At 43.3% G+C, this 23,785-nt stretch overlaps 1 protein-coding gene across 1 annotated transcript; it reads right to left on the bottom strand.

Annotated features, from left to right (window-relative positions):
• Positions 1-452: 452 nt before the first annotated feature.
• On the bottom strand, positions 453-23,472 carry LOC121106093 (60S ribosomal protein L31-like). The gene is given in 4 exon segments (XM_040645124.1): positions 453-693; positions 695-854; positions 22,905-23,030; positions 23,331-23,472. Coding segments are annotated over 4 exon segments (669 nt in total).
• Positions 23,473-23,785: the final 313 nt, after the last annotated feature.

The following is a 23,785-nucleotide window of genomic DNA, read 5'->3' as shown; positions in this document are numbered from 1 at the left end:
AATGTTTTTTTTCCAGTCCTTCACTTCACTTTGAACCTGTGTGTTTCCTTCAAGCTGCAGTATCTTGTAGGTAGCAGATAGTTGGGTCTTCTTTTTTTCACCCATTCAGACACTGTATGTCTTTTGATTGGAGAACTGAATCCATTTACATTTAATGTAATTATCAATAAGTAAGGGCTTACTAATGCCATCTTGTTGATTGTTTTCTGGCTGTTTTTGTAGTTCCTTCGAAACTTTCTTTCTTGCTGTCTTTTTGAATTGATGATTTTCCATAGTAGTATGTTTTGATTCCCTTCTGTTTACCTTTATGTATCTATTACAGGTTTTTGCTTTCTGGTTACTATGAGGCTTACATAACATCTTATCATTGTAACAGTCTATTTTAAGCTGATAGCAACTTAACTTTTCGTTGTTGTTGTTGCAGTTTTATATCTTTATTTGATAGTCAGCAATTAGTTCTCATCCACACTAACAGTCTGTAGATTTTTGAAAATGGTTACAGGTACATAGGTAACCAATGTATAAAGCTTGTTTGGTGAGTCTTCATCCTTGTTACATTTGCTGGACAATGGCACATAGATAAGGTATAGCACATTCCTTATTCCTTTGGCCCCGACAGCTTTGTTGAGCCTGGTGTCAATGAGCACATCTGGAGTTCCTGTCTCCTTTATAGCAAATTTCCAGATCTCTTTGAGGGGCACGCTTCTTGAAACTCACTCCATGGGTGCACTTGTGAATATTGATGGTGTATTCTCTGGTCACTACCTCATTGATGGCAGAATGGCCCTTCTTCTTGCCACCCTTCTTTGCAGGAGCCTTTCTGCTGGGTCCAGGTTGGAAAGGAAAGATAGCAACTTAAATCTGATTGCATACAAAACTCTACTCTTTCACTCCCCCTCATTTTATGGTTTTGATGTCACAATTTACATCTTTTTTATATTGTGCATCCAAATTACTGTGGCTGTAAGCTACAACAGTTATAAGCTTTAATATTTTTGTGCTTTAACAGACATAAGCTTTGGTACTTTTGTCCTTCAACCTTTATACTGGAATGAAGTGATTAACACACTACCATATTATAGTATAGTATTATAGTATTAGACTGTTCCGAATTTGACTATGTAGTTACCTTTACCAATGTATATTTTAATATATTTTCAGGTTATTAATTAGTGTCCTTTCATTTCAGCTTGAAGAAGTCCTTCAGTATTTCTTGGAAGTTAGGTCTAGTAGTGATGAACTCCCTTAGCTTTTGTTTGTCTGAGAAAGTCTTTATTTCTCCTTAATAGCTGAAGGACAGCTTTTCTTTTCTTTTTTTTATTATTTTTTTAATAATAATATTTTTTATTATGTTAGTCACCATACAGTACATCCCTAGTTTTTGATGTAAAGTTCCATGATTCATTACTTACGTGTAACACCCAGTGCACCATGCAATACGTGCCCTCCTTAATACCCATCACCAGCCCATCCCATTCCCCCACTGCCTTCCTCTCTGAAGCCCTCAGTTTGTTGAAGGACAGCTTTTCTGAGTAACGTATTCTTGATTGGCAATTTTATTTTTCTTTCAGTGCTTTGAATATGTCATCTCCTCCTCTCCTGACCTGCAAGGCTTCTGCTGAGAAATCTTCTGACAGCCTTATGGAGGTTCCCTTGTAAACGAGGTTTGTGTGTTTGTCTTTGCTGGTTTTAAAATTCTCTTTGATTTTAGATAGTGTTATTATAATCTGTCTTGGATTTGAGTTGAATCTCTTTGGGGACCTATGAGCTTCATAAATTTGGATGTCCAGATTTCTTGCCATTTGGGAATTTCTTAGCCATTATTTCTTTAAATCATTTTTCTGCCCCCTTTTCCTCCCTTCTCTTTCTGGTAATCCAGTGATGCATAGATTATTTTTCTTGATAGTGTTCTAATGATTCACATAAACTCTTTTTACTCTTTTTTTTTTTAAGATTTTATTTATTTGAGAGAGAGAAGGAGAGAGAGAGAGAGAGCGCATGAGTGGGGGGCGTAGAGGGAGAAGCAGACTCCCTGCTGAGCAGGAAGCCTGACACAGGGCTTGAACCCAGGACCCTGGGATCATGCCCTGAGCTAAAGGCAGATGCTTAACCAACTAATCCACCCAGGCCCCTCCTCTTCACTCTTTTTCATTCTTTTTTCTTTGTTCTTCTCTGACTTGATTTCAAATAACGGGTCTTTGACTTCTCAGTTCCTCTCTTCTGCTTGACCAAGTCTGCTGTCAGTGCTCTCTATTGCATTTTTCATTTTATTCATTGTATTCTTCAGCTCCAGACTTTCCGTTTTTCTCTCTCTTTTAATTTTTTTTTTGATTTCTGTATCTCTGTTAAATGTCTCATTTTACTTGTGTATTGTTTTCTTGAGTTCATTGAATTGTCTGTCTGTATTTTCTCGTAGCTCACTGAACTTCCTTTAAACAACTGTGTGAATTCTTTATTGGGCAAATTGCAGATCTTCATTTCTTTCGGGTTGGTTACTGGAAAATTACTGTGTTCATTGGGCGGTGTCATGTTTCCTTGATTTTTCATGTTCCTTGAAGTCTTGTGTTGCCATCTTCACATTTGCAGAAGGAATCACCTTCTGCAGTCTCTACTGATTGTCTCTGGGAGAGAAATACCTTCTGCCAGCCCTGCTAAGCATTCTGAGACTCTCTCAGACATTTTCTATGGATACACATGCTCCACTGCTCCTGTTCTCTCTTGGTGGGTGGGTGATGATTCTTAAGATCGTGTTCTTTCTCCTGATCCTCCAAAGCCCAGCTGACTGCTGACAGCCTCGCATTTGCCTTCTCTAGGGCAGTGCTGAATGCTGAAGTTTTTGTGCTTTTTCCCAATCCTGCGGATTTGGGCTGGCTTTCTGTATTTGCTCACTAGCTCTCGGCAGAGACTTGCACTCCTTGACCTTGGCAGTGTGAACAAGGAGCTGGCCACATGGTGGTGGTGGTTGCAGGGTGGCTAAGGGTGAGCTGTGCAGAGTGTTGAGGGTACCCGTGGGCCGGCTGGGGGGACGCACAAGTGAGGCATCCCCAGTGGTTCATGGTGGGGCTTCCTGATGGGGTCCACATGACCGGATCTGCATCACTTCTGCCCTCCAAGAGCCCTGGCTGTTCTCCCAGCCCCTCCTGACCCTTTAGTCGTGCAACACATCTCCGTAGTCTAGATGGGGCAAGACAGAATGGGGCCTCTTTGGCAGCATCCTGCCTAGGTGGGGAAGCCAGGCACGCCGTCACATGCCCCCACTTTCCTTGTGAAGAAGTCACTGGCAAACGAGGTCTCTCAAAGCTGAGCTGTGCCACTGTGGGGGTAGGGTGGCGGGTAGAGTGAAACTGTTCTTATCCTCTTCAGTGTATCCAATCTTGGATTTTCCTCCAACAGTGTGTTGGAACTTGTTTGCTGGACTCCTGGACATACACGAAGCGCCCTCATTTGTGGGTGATGGTCAAAATTGGTGGCTTTTTTTGGTGGGGGGAAGACAGCGGAAAACTTTTGTTCCTCCATTTCACTGTTACCTCTCCCTGCATTTTATGTTTAGTAATGCAGATTGCCACAAATATCTAAACTTTTTGGAAGAAAATAATTTTCATTCCAATGTAATGGGGATTTTGTGTGGTTTCATTCAACATAGACTCAGGTTCAGAGCCTTTGCTCCTTGGAAATACGCTTGGAACTCTGCTGAAAATGTTCGCTTTCTCTTTTCTCTATAATATTGATACACCTGTCACATTCAAGCAGGGCCCATGATTAATCTTAACGTGCAGGTGTTCCTAACCGAGGCTGGGATGTTTGAATTTGCTTCATTCTATGCAGTCTGTTTTAATTTTGATTAATTGCCATCAGGAATAATAACTCCTCAGGGCAGATCATTAGGAAGCTACAAAATCGATGACGTTTAGCTACAGGATATGTAAAACTAGTCACCACCACTGAAACCATCATAGATACCCTTTCAGTTGCATGCACAAGGAATACTTCGGTCATTCCAACTGGATTTCAGGAACAAATTGAAATTGAATTGGAAATGCTTTTTCATAAATAAGTTAGCTTTCAAATTTGCCTTTTTTTGCCCCCCTCAATAGATTTTCCTAATTTTGACATGAAAATCACTAACCACAACCGATAGTCATGGATGGTAGGGAGAAGATGCTTGAGATATATGCTAGGGAACATATCTCAGCACATGTCCGCAAAAATTAATTGACAGATCCATGAGCTTCTAATGTGTACACAAGGAAGGACCTGGGCTTACTGCTCATTCCCCACCTGAGACCAGTGCCGTTGTTGAGGCACTGACTGGTTCACTTTGTGGCTTGATGCACTAGGCTCTCAACTGCCTCTAGTGTCCTTACCTCTGGTGTAGTTTCCTCTTGGCCCACGCGTACTCAGCTATGTGCTCTTTCCTAACTAAAGCCAGCTCCTGCCTTTGCACCTGACTCACTATGCCTGGAATGCTCTTACCCCTCCGTTTCATCTGGTTACCTCATACTCAGTACTTCTCTTAAATGTCACCTATTCCAGGGGGAGCTTTGGGGGCTCTTCTCTGTGTCCCATTCCATTCTGGGCCATTTCTACATAACTGCTGTTGTATTTTATCGTCACTGAATGTCCATCTCCTCTTTTAGACTGTGAGGTCTCTGAGGGTGAAATTTCTGTCTTGTATCTCTCTAGCCCCTAGTTCAGCGGATCCAACCCTTTTTTGCTTCACACACCCCCTTTGAGAATCTGATGAAAAGGATAAACTCGCTCTCTACATGAACAACTCTGAATTTTGCAAATAATTTCAAGGAATTCTGGGATCCTCTAAATCCATCTGTGGACCTTAGAAGTGCGTGGACCCCCAGTTAAGAAGCCGTGTACTAGCTCCTGGGGACATCAAAACAGTGATCACTTAACACATGCTCACTGTGTGTCCGACATTGTTCTGTGCACTGCACGGGGTCCACCCATTTATTACTTACCGCAACCCTGTGAGATGGATATTCGGATTACCCCCAGTTTCAGGATGAGGAGACGGAGGAACAGCATAGAAGTAAGTTGCTCATGACGATCCCTGAGCCTGCACTCCCCACTAGCCTGCCCTGTCAGCCACAATCCTGCCTTCCTCCGGGCCGCACCATGCTGCACTCCACCTATCGGGCACTGCAAACTGTCTTTTGAATGAACCATAGAATGAGCAATAGTAGTATATACACCAGAACCTATGAATAAGGTTAAAATCATGCGGAAAAGAAAGAGGCTTAGCATTCACATGGTTGGAGCCTCCTCAGTAGAGTGGATAGCATAGAAGGTAAGCTACACCCAATCTCCATTTAGCTTTAAATATAGGGAGTGCGGTGGGGGGGAAGGGCGCCTGGGTGGCTCAGTCGGTGAATCATCTGCCTTCAGCTCAGGTCATGATCTCAGGGTCCTGAGATTGAGCCCCACAGCGGGCTCCCTGCTCAGTGGGGAGTCTGCTTTCCCCTGTCCCCCAGCTTGTGCACTCTCTCTCTCAGATAAATAAATAAATACAATCTTTAAAAAAAGTATAAGGAGTGGGAAGGTAAAGAACTTCTATTGAATGTTTAATACACCCCTGACCTTGAGTTTGGGACTTCCTAAACAAACCGTATCCTACAGTAATGGTAACACAGCTTGGAATAAAATTGAATTTTGAGTCAGGTATTGACCTCGGGGAAGGACTGGATGGGAAAATAGAAAGTGCTGTGTTTTTTAAAGCAAGCACGAATAAAGCACAGTTTGTAGAAGCCTAACTAGCCCTGTGACCTCTCGGAGTGGAAGTTTTAGGGCTAAACCAGAGAAGGATTAAGGAGGAAAGGGTGGGCTAAGCTTCTTCTTTCTTTTAATAAAGATAAGCCTTTTGCGTATTTTGTGATAAGGAAGAGTTTTACAATTCCAGTCTGACGTGTTGGCCCTTTATTAAAGTGTGCCTCCAAAAGCACTTCTGCTCTGGTTCCAGAAAAGCAGGAAGGGAAGGTGGGAATTAAAGAGAAGAGAGATTTGTTTGTTTCTTGTGTACTGAGTTTGAGAAGTTCTTTGTAGATCTTGGATACCAGTCTTTTATCTGTAGTGTCATTTGCAAATATATTCTCCCATTCCATGGGCTGCCTCTTAGTTTTTTAGACTGTTTCCTTGGCTGTGCAGAAGCTTTTTATCTTGATGAAGGCCCACAAGTTCGTTTTTTCTTTTGTTTCTCTTGCCTTTGGAGATGTGTCATGAAAAAAGTTGCTGTGGCCGATGTCAAAGAGGTTGTTGCCTATGTTCTCCTCTAGGATTTTGATGGATTCCTGTCTCACATCGAGGTCTTTCATCCATTTGGAGTTTATCTTTGTGTATGGTGTGAGAGAGTGGTCAAGTTTCATTCTTTTGTATGTAGCTGTCCAATTTTCCTAGCACTATTTATCGAAGAGACTGTCTTTTTTCCACTGGATGTTTTTTCCTGCTTTGTCAAAGATTAGTTGCCCAAAGAGCCAAGGGTCCATTTCTGGGTTCTCTATTCTCTTCCATTGGTCTATGTGTCTGTTTTTGTGCCAGTACCATGCTGTCTTTGTGATCGCAGCTTTGTAGTATAGCTTGAAATCCAGCAACGTGATGCCCCCAGCTTTGTTTTTCCTTTTCGACAATTCCTTGGCGATTCGGGGCCTTTTCTGGTTCCACACAAATTTAAATTGAGCTACCCTATGATCCAACAATTGCACTACTGGGTATTTACCCCAAAGATACAGACGTAGTGAAGAGAAGGGCCGTATGCACCCCAATGTTCATAGCAGCATTGTCCACAATAGCTAAATCGTGGAAGGAGCCGAGATGCCCTTCAACAGATGACTGGATTAAGAAGATGTGGTCCATATATACAATGGACTATTACTCAGCCATTAAAAAGAACGATTTCTCAACATTTGCTGCAATATGGACGGCACTGGAGGAGATAATGCTAAGCGAAATAAGTCAAGCAGAGAAAGAATTATCATATGGTTTCGCTCATTTATGGAACATAAGAAGTAGGAAGATCGGTAGGAGAAGAAAGGGAAGAAGAAGGTGGGGGTAAACAGAAGGGGGAATGAACCATGAGAGACTAGGGACTCTGGGAAACAAACTGAGGGCTTCAGAGGGGTGGGAGGTGGGGGAATGGGATAGGTTGGTGATGGGTAGTAAGGAGGGCACGTATTGCATGGTGCACTGGGTGTTATACGCAAGTAATGATTCATGGAACTTTACATCAAAAACTAGGGATGTACTGTATGGTGACTAACATAATATAATAAAAAAATATTATTTAAAAAAAATAGAAGAGAGACAAATGGGGATTATCATGTGCCAGTAATCACATGAGATGATTCCAAGTAGAGTCTGTCCGCTAATCTAGCCTCTGGTTCCTACTGTAGTCAACGGTTTAAAAGTCAAATGTCAGGGGGTGCCTGGGTGGCTCAGTCGTTAAGTTAGTCTGCCTTCGGCTCAGGGCATGATCCTGGAGTTCTGGGATCGAGCCCCACATCAGGCTTCTCCACTGGGAGCCTGCTTCTTCCTCTCCCATTCCCCCTGCCTGTGTTCCCTCTCTCTCTGGCTGTCTCTCTCTCCATCACATAAAATAATAAATAAATAAAAAATCTTAAAAAAAAAAAAAGTCAAATGTCAGGTAGGGAGCTGGCAGAAAAAAACAGTGGCAGGAGACTTTACTTGCTCAAAGAAACTTGCAGTCTTCTTCATTATTGTCCATGACCAATTTTAACCACAGTTGGAAAAGCCTAGAAGTGAGAAAATGCTCTTGGTGTCCTTCATTCCCCCATGGTTGCTAGGGCTGATCTTACTGTGTTCTGCATATCAGATTTAGGGGATCCATCTCTAGATAAGCCTTGAACCACTTCTAGCCTGTGTGTCGAGGGGGCTCAGGTCTTCAGAGGGCCAGAGTCTAACCCTAAAGCTCCTGGGATATAAATCTATGTGTCTGGTGGGGAGGACAAGGGTATGTGACATGGGTCATTGCCCAAGTTTATGCTCTCACTGGGGCTCTCCTCAATGGTCAAGGTACTTACAACTCTATCTCACAAATTGTGGGGGGTACTTCTCCTGTCAGTCATTTTTATTGCTCTCACGCTTATCCAGATCCCTGACTCTGGATATGTTGGTGTCTCGGTGTCCATATATTTGGATTATAGAGGATAGTATAATGTACAAATGAACACAGGACTTTTTGGAACTAAATTTGGGAACACTTTCTGGTTTCATTTTTTTAATAATATAGCAAACGGTGTCCTAAAATGTTAGCAAGTCATTTTAAAATATTTGGCTGGAAATGTTTTTAACTTTTTCTAATATTAGCTTGGCTTTATAACTTAGCTGTCTTAAACTACAAGCAATCATCTAAAGGGGGCTAAATCAAGCCAGTTTTCCACGGAGTTACAATAATGGAGACTCTAATTATCCAGTCTGCATCTCAAGTTGTTTGTAATTCATTAAAATTCCTTTTGCCCCTTTTCAGCTGGATGCATTTCAGCGTTCTAAATTCTTGTCTCTTCCTGTTTCAAAAATGTAGACAGTTAATAGAGTATATTCATATCTCATTTGTTTGTTAATTTGTTTTTGTAATGATCTCTTTGTCCCTTCATTTCTCTAACCCATGGCTGTACCTATATTACCAGTTAAAATGCAAATTTTCGTAGAGGCTGGCCCCTACTGTTGATAGCAAAAGAATTTTGATCTTGCAAAATGATTTGCGTTTGGATGAAGGATTCCCACCGCATGTATGAATTTGCACCTGGATGCAAATCCAGGGAGAGCGAGCTCTGTGGTGGACTTGGGGAGAGGGAGGTGGCGTCTTTGGGGTAAAGGAAGGTGTTACACTCTGTGAAGAATGCAACCCTGTGCTACAGAACAGGACTGAGACCGAAGCATTTGATTTTTGCTCTTTTGGAAGGTCTGCATAGGTGCGAAGCCTTAAGATGTTGGCAGGTTCGCCGCGGATCATCGGGGCAGTTGAGTTTATGTGAGTGTGTCCCCGGGCTTTCAAAGATCTCTCTGGGCAGCCTGACTAGGACAGGTTATCAGCTTCCCTGCCTCCTTGGTGGGGGTCACTCTTTAACTTGTATAAACACTTTATGGGAATGTGTATCTTTCATCACCACGGACCAGATCATTCTTGTAACTAGGCACCCAAGGAAGTCTCGAAGTATTCCTCCTGGGGCTGTGCAGGCTTGGAGCTGCTCATGTGACGTTTCTCTTTGCCTTTTCTAATGTTTGCTCTCGGGAGAGGATTATCCAGGGAATAGTTCGGCTTAGGCGTGAGGCTGATCCTTTCATTTCTTCTCACCCAGTGAAACATAGGTTCTTTAGATGACAGACCCAACGTAATTCCATCAGGAAGTGTAGACTCCCAGGAGGAAATATCAACAGTTGAGGATTACTGAAAAATGAGATACAGTGTGTTTTTTTCTTTGCACTTTTTAGAGAAGAAAGGACTATAATTTACACTAAATTCTGCTCTGTGTTTGAAAGTGTGAATTGGAGACTCTTGTGGAAACCATTGCTTGCCTCAAATCCAAAGGGTAATGAAGCTAGAAAGAACTTTTAAAACATATCCGATGACATGAATATTATTTTACAGGCCTGAATAAAGGGTGAGAACATGATTTAGATGATATGCGATAGCTCAGTATTTGGTTAATAAGCTCATGTAAAAATTAAATCAGGTTGTGCATTCTGTACTCCGTGCTTTATCTAATTTAGTTTTACCAGATAGGGATTTTCAAGTGTAGTCACTGTGGTTAATGTACCAGTTAAGGGTTATGCACCATAATAAGATAAAAGATACTAAAAAAAAAATTTTTTTTTTTAGAGTAAGCTCTACACCCAACATAGGGTTCAAACCCCCAACGCGGAGATCAAGAGTTGCACACTTCACTGACTTAGCCAGCCAGGCGCCCCAAGGAGATAAAAAAATATTTGAGTTGATTATGAATTTTATCTAATTACATTGGTCCATTAAAAAAAAATACAGTGCCCATAGGTCAAATTGCAGGAGCATAACACCTACAGTTATTGTTGGAAATTCAAGAGCTAGCTTCCGAGTGTTCCCTTCATCTGTCCTGTGGAACATGGCATACCAAAGACCTTATTCTGCAAGTTTTTGGAAGATTCTTTTAACAGTCCTCTCTCTAAATTCCTTCTGCCAGAGTCATTCACTCTTTCGAAGAGTGACTGTATAATTTGGCCCTCGAACCCCTGGGAACCCTTGAAGTTTCGTTAAGGAGTCCTGAAATCTATATTTATACCAAGTATTATCAAGGACAGAATAAAGAATGTCCTGGCATATACGTACTATTTTTCATGTGTAAGTGGCTGTTGTGATGATTAATAAATACAAACTATGCTGATTTCATGGCAGCTTTTGGTCATCTCAATCCACAGAGACTAAAACAAAATGACTAGTATTGGGTAAAAAACGGGCTCTCGTACTTGAAAAGTTTAGAAACTAGTAGAAAACAGGAGTGGAACGTGTCACCAGTATGGCAAGTTTCCATTTCAGCTACAGTTCCTTGTGTGCCTCTGAACTCCCCATGGTCAAAGGAGTTATTCACTTCTCAGAATGATTCATGCTTATAGAACATACTGGTAACAAAAGTGTAGAGCATTAGGATTTGTGGAGGGAAAAGAGGGGGGCATATTCAAATGATCTGCTAATATGGAGTCTCTCTTTTTTTTATGCTCTCAAATTACCACATTGTGGCTAAGTAGATGACAGCTGGCCGCAGAAGTCTATAAACATTTTAATCCTGCTTTCAGCCAGCCAGGATCCCCTGAATCATAATTACGGAGGGGACTCCATGAACCGCACTCAGCCCCGCCCTGCTTCCCAAGCTGAGCCCCACTTGTCCTGCCTCAGGATCAATGCTGGGTCACAAAAAAGGGGTCATGAGAGCAAAGCCTGGTTGGGGGTGGGGGACAGATGCACCAGAAAGAACTAGACAAACTTATGGAGAGAAAAGTTCCTGCTCTGTGAAGGGCAGACTCACTCGCTGGCTGACAGCACGCAGTCATGAGTTCCCTCTGACAGAAACCAACCCTACCGTCTAACACTGGAATGTAAAGCACATCACGCAGGGGCTCCGGGCCGGCTCTGTCGGCGTGGCTCTTGATCTCGGGGCTGGGAGTTCGAGCCTCCCCATTGGGTGTAAAGGTTACTTAAAAAAATAAAATCTTGGAAAAAAAAAAAAAGGGCACAGGGAAGAGGAGGCATGTCAACAACCAGGAAAAGGTCCGCTTCCACTCCGAGCAGGTAAATAAATCCATTCATGTTACACACGCCACAGAAGTTTTTATTGTTTATCAATAATTACAGCTCTCTTTCATGTTTTCACACGCTGGGTCTAAGGAGGGAAGGGAATTGGGCCTGTTAACCTTCGTGTGCGACTGGGAAGCAGTTTATGGCTGGCCAGGTGCAAATGCCGTATCTAATCTCCCCTGTGTCTGTCGTAGGGCAGCTGCAGCAGTTGGAGGGAGTTAGGGAGCTATTAAATATCAAGGAAATGTTTGTGCCAGTATTGTCCCGTTTCGGGGTGGTACGAGAAATCCACAAATTGTTTTCCACTTAGAAGCACGACAGATATTACTGGGGAAAAGCCATTTTTACGAGATCCCAACAACGGGGGTGGGGAGAGGGGCGGGGGGCAGAGTGACCCACCTCAAGTTCAACGGGGCATTCGAGGCCCTTTCTCAGTCTCCTTCCTATAGCTGCAAAAGCAGTCTTCAGCCTTCTGCCTTACTACCGGTTCTTTGTGACTGTGGACGGGACACCAGGGTACTGAGAACCAGAGTGCTCACCTGGCAAACAAACACTTTCTTTAGTCCGGCATTGATGCCCGAAGATGTTTTAAAAGTTAATATAATTAGGGGTAAAGTAAAATGAGATCCTGAAGCGAGAGTGTAAGACAGAAGGAATGTGTGCATGAGTTGACTCAAACGGGGTGGTGCAATGCAGTATACACTGGCCGTGAGACTGTGGGGTGCGCGGACCCTAGGACTTCCTGGTGGCCTGAGTGGGGCCCCCAGTGGGGCCCCTTGTCTGTACCACAAGGAGTTGATCACTGCATGATCCCCTTTGGTTTTACAAATCTATACTGAATGATACCACCTACCCAGCAGACACAATCTCAATGACCTAATCATGGAGACAAAGGCCAACACAGGTGCGACTCTTACCTATGGGCACATGTTGCAAAGTAAGACATTATAAGCTATGTACATAACTCGTCACGTTTGTACACCTTAAACTTACACGATGGTATACGTCAGGTATAGTTCAAGAAATCTGGAGTAAAACAAAGTGGAAGATGGTTTGTAAAGATACGCTGTAGTGTTCCAGCTTTAGCTCTATTCCGTGTAGTTTTCCTGCCCCCCTCCCCAATATTTAGATGAGATTACAGATGGCATCTGTAGCAGGTAGGAATTGCATTTGCTAAATGTAACAGAATCCTGATGGCGGAGGCAGAACCAAATAGGGGTTGTTTTTGTCACGACAAGGACTCCACAGTCGCACAGTGAAGGGCCTGCACAGCAGCCGACGAGGACATCAAGCCCCCCGCCTCGCTCCTTTTCCTTATCCTCCATCATTCTTAGGATCCCGCTCTCCTTCTCATGGCTCTAGCCTCTTTAATAAACATACTGGACACCCACGTGGTGCCTTGTGCTTTTGCCTCATTGGCTAGAACTGTGTCACATGACTGTTCCTACCTGCAAGGGATGCTGGGAGACAGCGTGCTGCAATTGAGCCCACTGCTTGGGTTGAACCAGACCTAGCCTCTGTCAGTAGGGAAGGAGGTGGAAGGGGATACAGAGTATGCAGTAGCAGTGGCGGCCCCAGGACTCTCGAGACATTCACAGATCCCGCAGGCTGGAGAGGGCAATAAATACATGGAGTGATGGCGTCAGAACACAGAAGGATCTTAGGAGAATGGAACAATAAAATGAATCTAACATGCACACAATTCAATAGGGTTAAAGTCTTACCCCTGAGTCTAAAAACATCAACAGTACATAGATAGAATGGGGGAAATGTTTCTTAATAACCCTACAAAAATATCTACTGATTTTCATTTACCACAAGAGTAGTAACAGCAATCAAAACAATAGTTTGTATTTCCTGAATGGTTACTATTAGTTATCTCCCATGTAGTTCTCAGGGTAATTCTCGGAGGTAGATTTATTATTTTTATTATCTCTATTTTATTTTATTTTTTTTGAAAATTGAGAATTATAAATAACTTGAGCAAAATCCTCCAGCTAGTAAGTGGGTAGGCCAGGATTTGAACGTAATGCCAGAACCCTTATTATCTATCTTTATATTATACTATTTCCCAAGGAAAAGTGATTTATTGTCTAAAAAAGCTAATTCAATCCTTAAAAAAAAGATTTTATTTTTTTACATCATCTCTACACTCAACATGGCACTCAGACGCACAACCCTGAGGTCAAGAGCCACGTGCTCCATTGACTGAGCCAGCCAGGTGCCCCAAAAGCTAATTCAATCTTGGACTGCATTAATAGTATCACAATATCTATGTCTGGGGAGATAACAGTCTCTGTCTCTGATCGAAACATTTTTGCAGCATTGCTCTTAACTCTGGAAGCCAGGTTCAGACAGATGGGAACTGCTAAGTCCTCCTGTACCCATGCCATCTTTACTTCAGTTTCAGAGGGTAAGAAGGATGCCCAAGGCCAACACCTCCACCTTGCTCTTGGCCCTGTCCCATGTCTTTCTGGAGCTCCGACAATGGACTCTTCTGTCTCCTCTACCTCCAACTTGTCATTTTCTTTCAATTCTTTTTTCCTCAGCCAATAAGTTTATTTTAAAAGTTTCCATCCTAAATAAATAGCCCTCCAAAACCTCATTTGTAGCACTACGTACCTTTTAAACTATGACTTCCAACGAGTCCTTGTTAACCACACTTCATGAAAGAATATTTAACATATGCTGTCTCCACCTCACTTTCCAGTTATACCCTTTTCAATTTCCAACTATGTCAAACATCCCCAACAATTTTAAAATACAAGTCCATCCCCAGTGGCAGCCATCTTTGGAAGTCAAAGAAGCTGACTAACTGGGCACTTGGTGGAGGCTTGTATTTTAAGGGCTCATCATTTATCTGATATGCATCTTGAAAACATTCCTAAATCTGTTAAGAAGTCTAGTTTTCACAAATGTGTTCTACTAAGTCAGCATGACTTTTAATTCACCATGAAACGGTGAACCTAAACTCTGCAATGATTTTGTTGGCTTGCTGTTCACTTTTCTCATTATGTTATGCTTAGAAGAAATCTGACTATTTCTGTTCTTTTATATTTAAATGATTTTGGTGCCTGTGACCGTATTTAACTTATATAGAAACAAAGGCATGTTGAATGATAAAGTAAATGAAAAATGGCTGTTCCATTTTTAATTATCAGTGGAATGAGCATTAGTGAAATGAAGAATCTAGGAAAAGATCATCGATCATCAGTTTGCATCTACCCCCATACTTGTCATCCCCCAGCACCACATCCTCTGGAGATGGAAGAGACCTGAGTCACTTTGGCAACAGAGTTTGGAAGTAGATAATTTCACAAAGGCTTGGAAAACCACAAGTTTCAATTGCAAGTATAATATAACTACATTTCTAAACTCCACCACCTAGACTTTATTAAGAACACTGGTGGTGTTGGAAAGTTCCAGTGCTGGCCAAGTTTAGCTCTTAGGACACTTCTGTATCCACTGGATTGGAGCAAACAATATTCTTCAAGAAAAAATTCTAAAATTTCCTAAAAGTAGAAGTAAACAGTACAGTTGACCCTTGGACAGCATGAAGGCCAACCCCCTGTGTGGTCAAGAATCTGCATGTAACTTTTGACTCCCTAAAAACTTAACTACTAATAGCCTACTGTTGACCTGAAGCCTTACAGATAATAGTCACTTAACACCTATTTTGTATGCTATATGTATTATATATTATATTCTTACAATAAAGATAGAGAAAAGAAAATGTTATTTAAAAAATCCTAAGGAAGAGAAAATGCATTTATAGTATAAGACAGTAAAAAAATCCTCATAGAAGTGAACCCATGCAGTTCAACCCCATTTTGTTCAAAGGTCAACTGTAATGAATCTCTTATTAAAATACAAGAAATAATTTTCTACCAGATTATTTCTTTGGCTTTTTGTAGTTTCTCATTCTGGACCACTTGGAAGCACGATCAGCACAAGAAATTGCCAAAGGCAGGAATGGAGTGAGAGGCAGGGTCCGGGAGCAGTGGGGGTGGAGGGTGAGTAGCGGCAAACAAGTAGATCATTCTAGATTACAGGGGCCCCCCACAATATGATGGTTTGACTTATGATTTTTTTTTTTTTTGGCTTCACAATGTACAAAAGTGATACTAAATCAGTAGAAACCGTGCTTTGAATTTTCGTCTTTTCCCAGGGTAGTGATATGGGGTCTGATACTATCTTGTGATGGTGGGCAGTGGCAACAAGCTTTTGCTCCTGGTCAGCCACACAATCATGAGGGTAAACAGCCAATACGCTTACAATCATTCTGTACACACACACCCATTCCCTTTTTCAGTTTCAGTACAGGGTTCAGCAAATTACATGAGATACTCAACACTGTTATCATTTATTGGCTTTTAAAGTTGATCATCACTGCAGTCTGTTTTAGAAGAATACATAGTAGGGCAAGTTTCTTGTGTGTTTATTAATGCGGGACTCTTTGTAGCTTCTGTACGGGCTTGCAAAATGCGTCCCACGTATCGCCAACTTCTTACTCCATTTCATTCTCATAACAAATGTGGCTGTACTTCTCCCTTTCTCTCTCTTTCTCATCTTACATCAGGAAGGGAAACTAATAAAGATCAGGATAAAAGTAAAGAAGTACATATATGTGGCATGGGGGAGAATCTTTGAGCCAGGAGATAGAAGACATCGGGCAAATCACATGCATGTGAACGTTTAAAGGTCTGAAATGCTGTTTAAAATCCAAAGACTAATCTAATAATATTCTTAAAAATGTTGAGTAATTCTATACAGATCTTCCTCAACTTACATCCCAGTAAACCCATCATAACTTGGAAGTACCCTAAGTCAAAAATATAGTTGATACACCTGGCCTACTGGACATCATAGCTCAGCCTAACCTCTTTAAACGTGCTCAGAACTCACATTAGCCTGGAAATGAGCAAAGTCATCTAACACAAAGCCTATTTTATAATCAAGTATTGAATTTCTCTTAAATCTCCTTCCTGTAACATAGGGGGAAAAAAAATCAAGCTTTATACTGAGTTTCTAACCTACACTTAGGGCCTATATTTTAGTACATTTGGCCAAAAACATTATTCAAAAGAGTTAAGGAAAAAGAATAACCTTAAAGTCTTCCACAGGTACAAGTAACAGTTTAGGGGAACATTCTATTAAGCCTGTTTTCATAGAGGGGTCAAATAGCATGCAATTATTCTGTAATTGCCTTCAGCCCCTTGCTATATAATTATTCATTTGGTTATATGTGCTTTACAAATTAGTACCCCCAAAGATCTAAAAAAAAAATTACACAGAACATGGTGATTATCCTTAGAGTTACATCGTTTCTCAAAGGGTAATTGCCATTTCATTTGCTAGGTCTGAATTCACATCATGACCTCATGGTAATCATGTACTTACAAAGTGACTTGCCTGGCTCTCGGGGGCTCAAAATATTATGTACAGCTCAAGTATGAGAAAGTGGTTGGGAACAGGTGCAGATCCAAACTGGTGAGTGCTGTGTGTTCAGACATGCCCCAGGCTGCAGAGGGCTCACAGTAAACAGTGTTGCATGCACACGTGTGTGTGCGCGCGCATGTGCGCACGCCTGTGTATGTGTAAACGTAACATCTGTGGGTTTCTCAGGTCTCCCAAAGGCCGACCAATTCACAGAGGAAAGCTTTTACCCAACCAAGAGTCATTCCCACTCCAAAAGCCACACACATTTGTTAGATTTATTGTAAGGTCAAGGGAAGAGAAATATAAATGTCTCACCTTCCTCTTAAAACCAAGAACAACAAAAGTAAAAATGTCTTTCATTAAATACAAGAAGTACACATTGCTTGGGAGGGAGAGCAGGAAAGAGACTACCTACGGTCTTGGAACATCACAGAGCTGTGTGTTTACTGTGAAGTCTGCCCTGAATGTACAGGCATTATAAAATGATATGGTTCCTGGAGGGAGTCGAGTAAGCCGCTCCTGGAGCCCAGACTGCCAAGTGCTGAAGCCAATGCCTACAGGCTTTCGAGAACCAATTGTTAAATACTCAGGCATCTTGCAAACAGATTATTAGACTGCTGGAATCTTGAACTCGGCCATGGTGGGAATATTTACACCATAGAAATTGGCAAACACTACAAGCCATTCTTTTCTTCCCCAGAGAACCAATTTACTAGCATACCACAGAGTTCAAATATCCTTAAAGGAACACTTTGCTGAAAAGTCCGTTTTGCTAATAATTCTTATGGGACGGGGGTCTCACTAGTCACTGACTCTTAGATTTTTAACCCTTCCCTGAAAGACTCCACGATGAGTTTCTATTTATCCCCTCCCTTCTCTTAGGCTCTTCCAAGCCACTCAAAGACTGTTACAACTGAACACTCCTCTGTAGGAATCCCATGTTTGAATATTAGTGTTTAAGAGCACAAGATTTGAATTTGAACCCAGATTAGACAGCGTGGGTTTGAATGCACAAGCCTGTATTTACTAGATGTGTGATCTGAACAATACTTCTCTCTTCACGCTTCCTTTTTCTCATTTGTGAAAGGGACATAGGTCTTACCTCATGGAGTTGGTTTGGGAATATCTCCCTCATAGGGTTGTTGTGGGGATTAAATAAGTTATTATATGTAAAGCATTTGGAACGGTGGCCGTAGAAGGCCCCATGCATGTGTTTATTGTTGTATTTATGACTGGGAAGATTACCCTGTGTGCCTGGCACACGGCAAACACTCAATAAATGGAAATTGTGTCTATTTTTCTTTTTTGCAGTTCTGTTATTATACATTGGTATTTGGGTTAAAACATCTTTTTCTTCAGGGACTGGAAGGCTGATGTCTCCAGGGCCACAGCCTGGCTATTTAGAGGGTTCCTGTTGTCCCAGCTGATGCCATTTTCTGGGAGTGGACCTTCAGCTGTGCAAAGGAGCAAGCCCAGAGTAGGTGGGCCAAGACGAGCCTGTGGGAAAGGCAGGGCAAGGAGAGCCAGGTGACCTGTCCTGTCTTTGAACTGATAGAACTTACTGCCTGTAACACTTAGTCTATCAGAATGGCATGCCGTCATTCTGTATTTCCTTGGGTTTCATTTGAACCTAGGGTTCCACGGTAATAACACTGTCCCCCTTTTGCTCCTCTGTGCTTGGGCTGGGATGAGCGGAAGTAGGGTGGTTCTGCCCCACCTCTTCCAAGCTGCTTCTCTACCCTTTCTCTGTCACAGCAGTCCTGTGTTCAATAGCAGTCTGACTTCAGAGAAGCCCAAAAGATGGGACAGAACCTGTGGGACCCATTCCAGGGGCATACCAATGCCAATGGAAATGGGCGGGGGTGTCTCCCTGGCTTGTAGCCCTCCAGACAGAGCCAACTTGACATTCCAGTTCCTTGCTCCTGTAGACTAAGTCCCCCAGAGCCTGCAGGCAAAGCTTAAGGGAGGAATTCTTAGCTCTGAAAAATACAGTACGTCTCGGCACGTGTGCAAATTGGCCGCTAGACGCCACAAAGGAAAACACATTCATGAAGGGAGCTATGTGACTGCTGTGGCCTCCAAGGCCCCATGATTGCCTGTTTTGTGTACAGTCTGCAACTTGGTCTTTGCCTAAAGACCCTGAATACAGTGTATACTTCTAATCTGCCTTCTCTTAGATCTCTAAAACCATGCTGAAGTCACGTCGCTCAATAATTTCTCTGAATCGTGATGCTCACAGAATTTATGCAGAAATGACAATGGCCCTTCCAATCTCTGTTACCCACGAAAGTCAGGAACCACAGGCTGACCCTCCACTCTCCAGAATCCCAAGTTGGTTGTATGGGTTTTTTTGGGGGGGGGGTGTTTTTGCTTTTTGCCTGTAATCTCTTAAAAATATCCGTACCCATCTCAGTGCAAATAATGTCAGTCTGCTATGATGAGCATCGGAGTCAGAAAAGGAGAAGGAAGAAGAGGAAAATAATCACAGCTAACGGCCATTGGTTGCTTAGCACGTGCGAGCACGGCATCACGAATCTACCTCACTGGGGTGCACGGTATTACTATCTTTGTTTTACAGAAGCAGTTGAATCCCAGACGGGGGAATGAGCTTGCCCAAGGCCATACAGGTAATCAGTGGCATAGGATCAAAGACCCTCTGACCTGAGAGCTTCATGCTGAACCATTAGGCTTCATATTCTTAAGCACTTTGGATTCTGGGGTTGAAATGAAAGAACACGTGATTAGAAGCTGGCATAATTAAATACATCACACCACGTCAGTCAGCTCTCCGGAGGGAAAACAACAACCCTGACTGTAGTGTTTGCCCGTTTCTGTGGTGTAAATAGTCCCAGTGTGGTTGATTTCAAGCTGCCAATGGTTTCGTAGCCGGCTTTCACAATTCCTGCACGTGACTGACCGAATACGTCCAAGGAGGGGGTGCTGATGCAGATGCAGGAGATTTGGGCCCCGGGCTCGACTGCCACTTTACTTACATGCTGCTGCAAGCTAGACTCAGTCTTTCTGAGCTCCAGTTGTCTCCCTCATCTGTAAAACAAAAAGATGAAAGAATAAACTGCCTCCATGTTATTTTTTTTAAGGTCTTAGGAAGGGTCCATATGATTTGAGTTGACGGTTTGGGAAGTCTAGTGTGTTCTTTTAAATGTGAAAATGGGGAATGTGCTAGTCATTAAAAAGGTCACTTCGGAGAAGAAACGTGATTTCAAGTTCAATGAAGTTCAGTAAATACCGTCATCTAGTCTCCTTCCCACCCTTTTATGTTGTCTTGGCTCTTTTTGAGCTTGTTTTCTTATTGGATAAAAGTGGGAACAGAGACCATCAGGGTCACTCTGCAATTTCACCTTGGAAGTATTTGGATTTTCCAAGGCAAGAGTTCTTAAGCTAGAATATTTAATACCATTAGTTTCCTTGATAATCCTGTTTATTGTACTGCATATGCATATAAAAGCACTGAGAACTGATCCACAAACTTCCTCAGACTGCCAGAGAGTGTGTGGACAATAAATAGATAGATAATAGTGCACGTGTCAAAATGGACATTTCCAGAGAGCTTAGGAAGAGATTATCTTTCCTTCTCTAGGCTGGAAAGGGCAGACTTCTAGCGAAGGCCTGGACAGCCACCACCTCACTGGCCTCGTTCTGCAAAATGCAAAGGAAAATGGAATGTGTGCCTTCTATTTCTGAATACCTAAAATTAAGAGAAATGTATTAGTCATTAAATACATATAGGTTTTGATTGATTTTCATAAACCACATCATCCATTTTCCACACACACACGCACACACACACCCTTTTCTAAATTACTTGCTACAGAGATTTTAATTCAGTACTTATGGTTGAGAATTAGCATTTTTTTTTAGTCATTGGGAACCATGCTATTTGAGGGTAGTCTGCTGTGAAAGGAAAGCCTGATGTCCTCCTGCGGGAAACTTGGGTGTCTCTGGGCTTTCCTAACAGCATCCCCCCTTTCCTTCTGCAAATACTGAAGACACGCCACTTGCCAGGCAGAGTGAAAGAACTGGGGGGCCATTAGGATGAATGTGTGTCCTGCCCCTGCCCACGGAGAGCTCTCAAGTCCACTGAGGAGGACGCTAGGTCAACAAAAAGTCTCAACACAAGGCAGCCAGCACTGGAAGAGAGGAAGGACCAAGGTGCTGGGCGAGGGTGTGACAACCACATGACTGTCGCCCATCACAGATATGTGGGTGTACGGCAGCCATATAGATTTGCTCCGTTAAGAATCGTTTTCTTTTTTCTGACCGGTACAGAATTTTAACATTATAGGTAGGCAACCTGAAGGATTCGTTTTTGTTTTTTCTTTCTGCTATTCAACTAAAATATACGAAGTACGTTTGAATTTCCAACCGCAGGTTCACATGTTGGCAAAAGGAATACATTTCATATGTAATCAGTAGTTCTCAATCTTGGGGACCAGGTAGAATTAATTACCACTTTTTAAAAATACCAACGCTTGAGCCACTTTTTCTTGGTGGGCAAGGACCTGAGAGAAATCATAAGCAAGGATGGCATGCCCTAGAGGGAGGGAGGCATGCTTCCAGCGTCTCCCTTGCCGGCCCCAGGGTCCCACGCTGACCACCCACGGTCACGGTGCCCGCTGGCCTTAGGAGGTTCCAAGGCTGAGCCTTACCTACACCGTGGGGAGGTCAGCACCACGGGCACAGATCTGCCATATGATGAAGGAGAAGGCTGCCTTGCCCCTCGGAAATGAATTAGTGCTCGAAATGCCCCAATAGAGCACCATAACTTTTCTGGAAGCTTTATTTTCCTCAGAAAGTGTAAGTGCCTTCTAGGAGTGATGCTAAAACTCACTAGTTATTTGTATCATTTGGGGCTTATTTTCTGGTAACAGGTTTTGAAAGAAGGTAGCAAGGTGAACTTAAGAAACTTGGATTCTATAATGAGAGAAGGAGAGAATGGGAAGGAAAGACCTCTGTTGGGCTCTCTGCAGGAAGCATCCCTCAGCATGGGCCTGTGGCTCCCTCCTACCCACCCACTGCCTCAAAGTAGAATCAGTTCTTCATGTAAATACTCCTCGTCATTCTAATCTTAACACTCACAGTATCCCCAATACAGTAATTCTATAATTGCATGGATGAAGTTCTTTCATCTAGTTTTGACCTCCTGTTGGTTTCGCATGGGATTCATGTCAAGACAACCCGATACGGAGCAAACAGAAAAATAAAATTTGTAGGAAAAAACCACACCCCCTGCTGAGTCCTTATGAAGTGCCTAGCATAGGGCAATGCTCTGTGCGCTCTTCAGATCGTATGTATGTGTCATTCTGGCCCCGAATCGTAAGCACCTGTCCTCAGAGAGGCGGGTCACCGATTGTTCTGTAAGGCACTTAGCACATTCTGAGTGCTCTGTAAATGCTGAGATGAGATGATCTTCAGAGGAGGTCTCCTTGGAGGAAGGTGCTATGCAAATGCTATATTGTTATTCTTCTAGCACAAATTTATAATGCATTTTCTGTTAAACATTGCAGCAAGTTAAATTAATTCAGTATGATTACAGTCATTAAACAAATGCCTGGTAATGACTGCTTTCTTATTTTGGCATTCCTCAAACCACTGGGGTAATACCATGTAAGGCTTTTTGCTCCATTGTCAGATTAATTGGGATGTACAACCTGCATTTCGTACTAGGGGACGCACACTGCTTTACAGCAGCTGGACGACGACTGAAGGCTACTGCTGGACTGCTTTACCTTCGAGATTTCCCTCTTGCTCTTACCATCCCGCTAGGGTACAATTTACTAGTCCGTTACAGCATACAAGTAGCTTAAGGCAATTTCTGCCTGTTTAAAAAAAAAAAAAAAGTGTGCTTTTCCAGTCAGAACACAGGCAGGAATTCTCCCATGTTTCTCCTTCCGATGCTGAAGCTAACTAAAACAATAGGTGGCAGAGATGATTTCAGCCTATTTTCACGTCGGAATGGTCAGTCCAAGAATTACCTGCCATCTTACCAAGCAGGGCAGAAATAGTTAAGTCCTGAAGGCTGCGAGTTAAAAACTGTGCCCTAGAGATAAAGCAACGAACAGGAGCTGTCCCTGCCAGGTGTGGGGGATCGCTGCCAGGTGCAGAGGGAGGCAGGCTGCCCTCCTCCTGCGCGGGGGTGCCTTCAAGGTCACCTGACCGGTGCCACCCTGGAAACCGGCCTGATGCTGGGGAGGACTCGGCATGGGAGCACCCTGCGAGTCAGCTGACTGCTGCGTCACAGCTGCTGCCTGCTGCACGATCACGGCTGCCAGAGCCCCGGCTCCTGCAGTTTCCCAGCCGCGGTGCAGCGAAGCCGGGGCATACAGCTAGGCGCACAGCGACCGAGTTTTAGAGTGTCATTTTCCTGCCACTACTCGGCACTCCTTACATGAGGAGTATTTTTACCTTTGCTTAGCCAGGATGAGAGAAGCAGTCTGAATGCGCACGACGTGGCAGCGGGAGTTCGCCGCAGAGCAGGCACTGCTCGGAGCCTCGCAGCCACACCGCCTCTGGNGGAGCGCGGCTGGTCCCCCCGCCACCTGTGCGAACGGTTTGCGGGCTTCTCATGCCACGCTGCTCATACCTGCAGGAATAAAGGCTAGGACCAAGGAGACGAGGCTGGCTGTGGCTGATGTGGCCGTCGCTGGTGTGGCCGGGGCCTGTGCAGGAGGCTCCACCGAACTGAACCCATGGGACTCTCCCATCTCACAGTTAAGGCTGGTCATGGGGGCTGGCGCAGGGCCGCGCTCCTCAGTTAGAACACGGTGTAAAGGAGAAACCAGAGTCACTGACCTAATTCAATCCCAGTCCTCTCTGGATGCGGGGACAGCTGTCGACTAGCAGGGACACGGCCAGCCATCAGTGGAGGATTGCTGAGTGCAGCCAGAGAGAGAATGACAGCCTGACTCCGGTCATCTGATGGCTTCTTCTTATTTTCCTAAATAATCGTGCTTGCTAGGTATACAGTTGTCTGCTTGAGCCTGCCTTCGGTGCAGCCTTCTCTGCTCTGGTTGGAAAGCAGGGTGCCAGGCAAGCCTG

The sequence above is a fragment of the Ursus maritimus genome, unplaced genomic scaffold, assembly GCF_017311325.1.
Source record: "Ursus maritimus isolate PB19 unplaced genomic scaffold, ASM1731132v1 scaffold_30, whole genome shotgun sequence".
Classification (NCBI taxonomy): Eukaryota; Metazoa; Chordata; class Mammalia; order Carnivora; family Ursidae; genus Ursus; species Ursus maritimus.
The sequence above is the reverse complement of the archived record's forward strand: the minus strand, read 5'-3'. Positions and strand labels throughout refer to the sequence as shown.